Source organism: Gekko japonicus, unplaced genomic scaffold, assembly GCF_001447785.1.
Source record: "Gekko japonicus isolate JY-2015 unplaced genomic scaffold, Gekko_japonicus_V1.1 scaffold1385, whole genome shotgun sequence".
In the NCBI taxonomy this organism is placed as follows: domain Eukaryota; kingdom Metazoa; phylum Chordata; class Lepidosauria; order Squamata; family Gekkonidae; genus Gekko; species Gekko japonicus.
The window spans coordinates 407127-414608 of NW_015177055.1; the positions used below are offsets into that span (position 1 = coordinate 407127).

At 43.2% G+C, this 7482-nt stretch overlaps 1 protein-coding gene across 2 annotated transcripts in view; it reads left to right on the forward strand.

Annotated features, from left to right (window-relative positions):
- The window catches only part of P4HA1 (prolyl 4-hydroxylase, alpha polypeptide I), a 50056-nt gene extending 48879 nt beyond the window's left edge, over positions 1-1177 (forward strand). For both annotated transcript variants that reach the window (XM_015428139.1, XM_015428138.1), the window contains exon 15: positions 1013-1177. In XM_015428139.1, coding sequence (XP_015283625.1) covers positions 1013-1083 — 71 coding nt within the window. In that variant the 3' untranslated portion in view covers positions 1084-1177. The remainder of the gene's footprint in view (positions 1-1012) is intronic.
- Positions 1178-7482: the final 6305 nt, after the last annotated feature.

Here is a 7482-nt window from a genome sequence, read left to right on the forward strand (position 1 = left end):
GATAGTGGAGTTGGTTCGTCTTTGCTACCTCCTGGCAAAACAGCCGTTGCCTGGTCCTATCAGAGCTCACTCCACCAGAGCTCTTGCTACGTCTACGGCCTTTCTCAAAGGTGTGCCAATACATGACATCTGCAAAGCTGCCACATGGGCTACAGTGGATAGTGGAGTTGGTTCGTCTTTGCTACCTCCTGGCAAAACAGCCGTTGCCTGGTCCTATCAGAGCTCACTCCACCAGAGCTCTTGCTACGTCTACGGCCTTTCTCAAAGGTGTGCCAATACATGACATCTGCAAAGCTGCCACATGGGCTACGCCTAATACATTCATCAAACATTACGCCCTCGACGTCCGACATACCAATGACAGCATCGGCCGTCACGTCTTGTCTTCAGTCCAGCGATGAACATCCTGCCAGCACCCACCTCCAGATAGGATATGGCTCCCTAGTCTCCCATTGGTGTGAAGCACAGAGACCACGAAGAAGATAAACAGGTTGCTTACCAGTAACTGGTGATCTTCGAGTGGTCATCTGTGCATTCACACCACCCGCCCTCCTTCCCCTCTGCTGTCAGCTCCTGATTTTTTTGATAGGTGTTGATTGGCGGCGGTGCTTTGAAGGAACTGGCGGGATGTCCGCGCCCGTCCCTCTGGGCATGCTCGCTGGGGTTCCTGCGCATGCTCAGTGGGACCCGCGCGAAAATCCTTTGAAACATAGCTTGCTACAGCACCGGTCGGGTCAGCGCAGGCGCACTAAACCCATTGGTGTGAAGCACAGATGACCACTCGAAGATCACCAGTTACTGGTAAGCAACCTGTTTTTATATATGGATGCTGAATTGATTCACTCTTATTTCTGGATGAGGAGATTTATCATATCAAGTTCAGGATAGATTTCTGCAAATAATCATTGCAGCACCTAAAATCTTTTATGAAAGGCTGGCTGATAAATATTGATTGACTTTAGATGAGCATAACCATCTTCGGGTGTTGGGTGTTTTTTTTTCTTTTTTGCAGTATCCAATAAGTGGATCCATGAACGTGGGCAAGAATTTCGAAGACCATGCAGTTTATCAGAATTTGAATGATATGGACCTGTCTTTTGCGCTTCCTTTTGTGCAAGCTTCATTTCCCTCCCACATTGCCTTGATTAACTCTGACAGTTTACACAAACAACCCACCCACCCCCCGTTCAAGTTTTGTCTCCAGTGCCATCCAGTACTTCATTTATGGACAAATACCTTCTCCTTTTTTTTAAGTTTTGCTAATATACCAATTTACATGTTTAGAGAGAGAGAGAGACTATATTTGATTGTTAATGTCTGAGTTGTCATGACCAAAAATCTTCTATACAGACATTATAAATTTCGTTTTGCTGGTGGTAGAATGAATATGGAAAATATGTCATCAAACAAGGACTTTGGTTTGCTTGGAAGATAATATTGTACCGATCTTTTCTCCTCCAATATCCGGATGTTCCTTGCTTTTCCTCCTTTTTTTTTTTGGCAATGCCTGACCACTGCTATAAAACTGTGGACAGAGACTGCAAGCCATGACTCATGAACATCAATGGCAAAAGTTTCCACAATGCAAAGATGACGGGAGATGGCCATAGACTGTTGCAGTAGGATGTTGCCTTAAAATAGTCTATTCTTGGTTTGCTTTTCTTGCGCCATGAAAGTTCAGACACGGCTGGTCTTCCTTTTTTAATATCTGAACCTGGCTGGTAACCCTAAAGAATGATCCAGTAATCCTAGATGGAGGTTATAACAGTATTGTAGGAACTGCAGTAATGTACTTATGTAATTGCCATGTACGTGAAAACAGATCAACAAAATTAATGACTGGTATTCCAGCTGATTCATTTTTAATTGCATAATGATTCAAGTTTGTCCTTCAAAGAAATCATTGCTGCTTTCATTGTTTCTTAATTAGTAATAACCCCATGGGAGGGACATAAATCATTGTGCCTTAGACTGGGAGTCTGAACTTTTAGAAACCATTTGTATTATGAGAAAATGCACACTTTTATTCCCAAAATGTCAAACTTTTGTTTTCCAAATGAGGTGTTTTGTGACAAAGATGATATATTTATAATACTAAATCTTTTGAAAACTTTTTGTTTTTGTTTTGTGTACATGGAAATGTTGTGGATTCTGAATGTGTTCTGACCGTTACTGGCCTTTTAAACTAGAGTCGTGTTCATGCAGGATTTTTTGAACTCTAGCACACAGCTTTTTGAAGATATATTTCTATATTTATGGTGTATTTTAGCCATTTAAATTTTGCTTCAGGATTTTTTTTCTGTGGTGGTTGTAAAGAAAGCTGGATGAGAGACTTTCTTTGGAATGCCTGGTATTTCTTTAATGCGTTGTGTCAAATGCAGCCAAATAAGAATTTTTTAGAGATACATCTGATGCATGGAAATATGACCGACATGAATTCAGCATATAAATAAGCTGGCTCTTGGCAATATTTTATCCCCCATTTTAGAGGAGAAATAAGGACCTGTTTGTACTGGAAGGTGGACAGATGCTTCTGATCCCACTGAACTACTTGTTGTAAGGCCTAGCTAGCTCTAAAGATTCCTCCGGGAGCAATAAATACCATCTTGGTGCTCCCGTGCTACAGTCACATAGAAGTCTAGTCTTGCTTTCCTAAATTATGTTCACCTGCATTTTGAAACAAGTAGAAACTTGAAACAAGGAGAACACAAGGAAACCCTCATGATCATGTAGTATATTTTCACACCACAATAAAGGCCAGGACTGATGGGGAAAACAGACAGATGTGAAGAAAGAGATGAGGCTCAGCTGCTGGGTGAACCAGGTTTGTCCTTGCTTTGTGGTTAAAATGACCTGTAAACAGCAAATCAGATGCTGGCTTAGACTCACTTTGTCCCTTTTGTCAGGCCACCCCACTTAGTTTGAAAAGTTCCATATGGGCATTTAAACATTTAACCATTCATTAATCCTTTATTGGTTAAAAATTGATCTGGCAAATCGCCAGAGGATAACCAGTCAGCACCATGTACAGCTGGCATTTGCTGATCTATTGTTGTTTTCAATGCTGGAACCTCCCCTCTTGAAAGGAATAGAAGAATATCCAGTATGAAGTGTAGATAGCACTGATGCTACTAGAATTTAGGGAATGACCATAGCTTTATATGATGCTGAGTCAAAGCAGTGGTCCAGCAAACCCAGACCTTTTTAACATGACTGACAGTGCCTCTCGGTGTATGAACCTTTCCCAGCTGTGTTGAAACTGATAGAGAAAAAGAGCTGCTCAAGACCAAACCCAGAATAATTCTTTTATCTGTGAATTTGAATTACTTTTTAACCTGTCTCTGAAGATGGTCACTGCAATCCAGGCACTTATTTTGGTGTACACTGTACTGAACCACACGAGTGTATACAAGATGATGGTTACTTAAAATAGATGAAATTTTTAATTGCGGTGTATCCACAAACAGTTCTGTGACATTTAAATGTGACTTTTAACTGAAAACTCTGCTTAGCGATATAACTGAAGCAAAAGCACTTCAGTTTATTTTGAAACCATGATTTTTAGTGCTTTTAGTTTGCAGGCAAAAAATGCATCACTTGACTGCCTGGTGGAGTGCGTTTTCAAAAGGGCATACATAGTCTGGGGAAGAGGGATTCTTGCAGCAGTGATCCGACTGAGAGGAATTCCCAATACACCAGGTGCTTTATCCTTAGCACCTTATACATCCATGGGGATGATATAGACCGTGCTCAGTCCATTGAAGTTGCTCTTTGGTACTCTTTATTGCTCTAATGCATTTTATTTTACACTAGGAAAAAGGCCCGTTGTGGAAATAAATACAATGGCCTCTAGAAAGAGGCTCTAGGTGGGTGCCTCGGCCTTGGACACTCAGTGTCAATTTGCTGTGGCGACCTCAGCAGGGTATAATGACACTGAGTCCACCATTTTCTCCAGAGGAGCTGATCTCTGCTACCTAAAGAACAGTTGTAATTTTGAGTGATCTCCAGCCCTCACCTGGAGATTGGCAATGATGGTTCCCCAGAAGGGACTAGTTGGTTTGGAGGGTGGAGTCTATGGCTTTGTACCTGTCCGAGGTCCCACGCCTCCTGAAACCTCACCCTCTCCAGGCTCCATCCCTCACATCTCCAGGAATTTCCCACCTGGAGTTGGCAATACTATCTCCTGCTCAGCCAATCATCAACCTACCTTTATTTCCCCCTCACTCTTCAGCTTTCCACCCCCCACACACCTGCAGCCTCTCCCGTGCTCTGAAGCCCTGACTGCTACATCACATTTGCTGTCATATGGGGGCCACCTCAGCAGCATATAAGGATACAGAGCCCACCATTTTCTCCAGGGGAACTGATCTCTGCCATCTGGAAAGCAGTTGTAATTCTGAGTGATCTCCAGCCCTCACCTGGAGATTGGACACATTTTACCTCAGAACAGAAAACTGTCTAGAATGTTAGAGGCAAAAGCCAATCAAGTCGCATATGCAAACGACCTCTGTGTTCCGAGGCAAAGGCCAATGAGGCTGCATGTGGAATATGAGAACAAATCCCGTGAGGCAAGCCCAGGACAAGTTCTCAAGTTCTCACAGGGAGATTGGCAACGGGAGATTGGCAAGCAGGGCACAAGGTTTTTCTGATTCTGCATGAGACTGCTAAATTACTCTAAGAACACAATGAATTGCTGAGAGCACAAAAGCTTTGCAACATTCAAAGATAATCTGGCTGTGAGAAGAACATAGTGTGATTTCTAGTTAGAAGCTTCGAAGAGTAACGATTTCACTGTGCAATGTGTGAGCTGCTTGATTCTAATAAAATGCTGCTGTGACACAGCCGGTCAGATGAACAGGGAGCTTGGTACAGAGAGAGAGACAGAGCTGATCTGCAGCTTCAAGAAATCTGTTGTGTGTGGTGTCGTTATTGAACCCTGACAAAGTCTACAGCTGCATATGTGTTCTGACTGGCTATGGGGGGGAGAGGAACAGCAAAATGTTTAGAATGTTGGAGGCAGGACTCAGGCAAGCAGCCAGTGGATAGGGAGACCCTCTGAATGACAGATCAGAGAGCGAACTGATTTTGGAGCGTGTGGAATGTTCTAGATAAGTGCCACCACCATTCGGCTTTTATTTATAGGGGAGATGTCTAGTTAGAACTTTTTTTTTCTGAAAGAGAAGGCTTGGGGGGGGAAACAGTGACAAAATAGATTTTCCCTTGGATTGAATGGTGGCAGTTAAAAAAGGCATCCAGTGAATTCATCCCTCTTGCAGGACAGGATTCGGATCCATTCACCATCAGCCCTTCTCTCTCTCTAGCTTTCTTGGTCTTCGGTAAATAATGCAATTTACCGGTAGTCATAGATTTACAGGGAAGTCTTGGCAGTTGGTCTAGAAATATGAATGGTATACATGGACACTCACCTGGAATAAGGTAATATATTACACATTTATTTTGTCGGATTCATCAGCAAAGCACATGTGCATAGCATTGCCCTGCCTATTTTCTTGGAAGCAAGTCCCACTCCCACTCAGTTCAGTGAAATTTACCCAAAGCATGACTGCATAGGACTTCAGCTTTGGAAATATTCCAGTAGTGCGAATTATTTTGCTTTCTGTTGCTTAAACTCATTTTGTCCAGCAAGTCAGGAGTGTGCTCAGGGCTCTATGGGAAAAGGAGTTTCTCCATTCTCTTTCAGGCTGACAGTGTTCTCTCTGTGATTGTACCAATGCACAGTATCCTGAAATGGCTTGGGGAATTTAGGATTGCAGCAAATTAGGTGGGGGCAAAAGTGAAAGGCCTATATTGACTCACCATCTCATATTCAGTTGGCTCCAAAAAGCATGGCATTTAAAGTTGAAGCACTGTAGCTGGGGTGCAACTAATGCTTAATGAGTTATGTTTACTTAGAAAAATATAGGTGATTGAATGCTTTGATTTCAAAATTTTCTAAGTGTGTTGGTAGAGTAAATTGCAACCGTTACTCTTCTCTGTGTATACAAAGACAGCATTCTTCCTCTCTATTAAAAAAAAATGTGGATTGTTAGAAGACATGGGAAAGGCAGAGAATACCTGGACTGGAGCATGTGATCCTCTGTTGACAGGTTAGCTTGTGTCTGTCTAGCTCCAATGGCACAGCAGCAGCCCCCTTAAAAAAACCCACTGGGTATAAACTATAGAGAGGGCTCAAGCTCTACAGCACTAAAGAACATAGCATAGTGCAGTGAGTGGAATGTTGGGCTGGGAGCTGGAAGAACCACGTTCAAATCGCCACTCTGCCACGGCTGGCAGCTGGCTGGGTGACCTTGGGTGAGTCACTCTCAGCGTGACTAATAATAATTATCATGTGGCAGTGTGTGTAGTATAACCAGCCGATCCTAGGATGGTCTGGCAGCCAGAAGTTCTAGCTCTTTAGCATTATGCACCACTAGGTTGGAGAGCTAGACTTGTTTTTTTTTTTTTAAGCAAGAGACGTTTCTGAGGTGGTTTGCCATTGCCTGCCTCTGTGTCATACCCCTGGTATTCCTTGGAGGTCGCCCTTCCAAATAGTAGACACGGCCGACCCCGCTCAGCTTCTGAGATCTGACAAGATTGGGCTCGCCTGGGCTAACCAGGTAAGGGCCTCAGCCTGACTTACTGCACAGCATTCTTGTGAGGATAAAACAGAGAAGGAGAGAACCGTGTTGTAGGCCACTTTAGGGCCCCATCGCAGAGAAAAGGGAGGTATAAAGAAACACATAAATAATATATACATACATCTAGCTGGGACCTCTGAATAGTGCATAGAAGTCCAGAATTTTAGCTTTGGCTTTTGATGATGGTGGAGAAGCCAAGCAGAAAGGTTTCTTAGTGGGAAGGTAGTCGCGCAGAAATCCACTTCTGTTACATTTTCAGGGTTGTGTTCTTAGACCAATTTTCTCCTAAACATACGTGCACAATTAAACGTTTCCCCCTTAATTATTTCTTGACGGGAAATGTTGCTCTGTTCTTCAAGACTGATTTTGCATCACATTAATATACTGTTTAGGATTACAGAATATTTCCGATTGCTAGGAGGCACTGTAAGATTTCAGGAGGTAGGCGCTAAGCGTTTTTACAACCCTGTTCTTACTGATTTACTGGCTCTTTTATTGCCTAGGAAGACAAAGCGAATAATTCCCAAGTTTGAATAAATGAAATTTAAGGCAGCACTTTGCTGTTCATGCAAGATTGCACTTTAATGACTCCCCTTCTGAAAACATCTCCGTTTTGCTGCTAATCCGATACTTCATAGCTCTGAAAGGAAAAAAAAGATTTCCCCGTGGTACAGCAGCTCCCCTTTTTGCTGCAGTGCTTTGCCGGTGCTTCCAGGTCCATTGAGGTCCCTGGGCTTAGAAGGCTGCTACTCTGCTGAGGATTGCTGGGGCTTCCTATGACTCTTCAAGGAGTTCTTGGGTTTGCTTCCTCCTGCTTGGCTGTAGAGGAGCCAGAGCTCAGCTG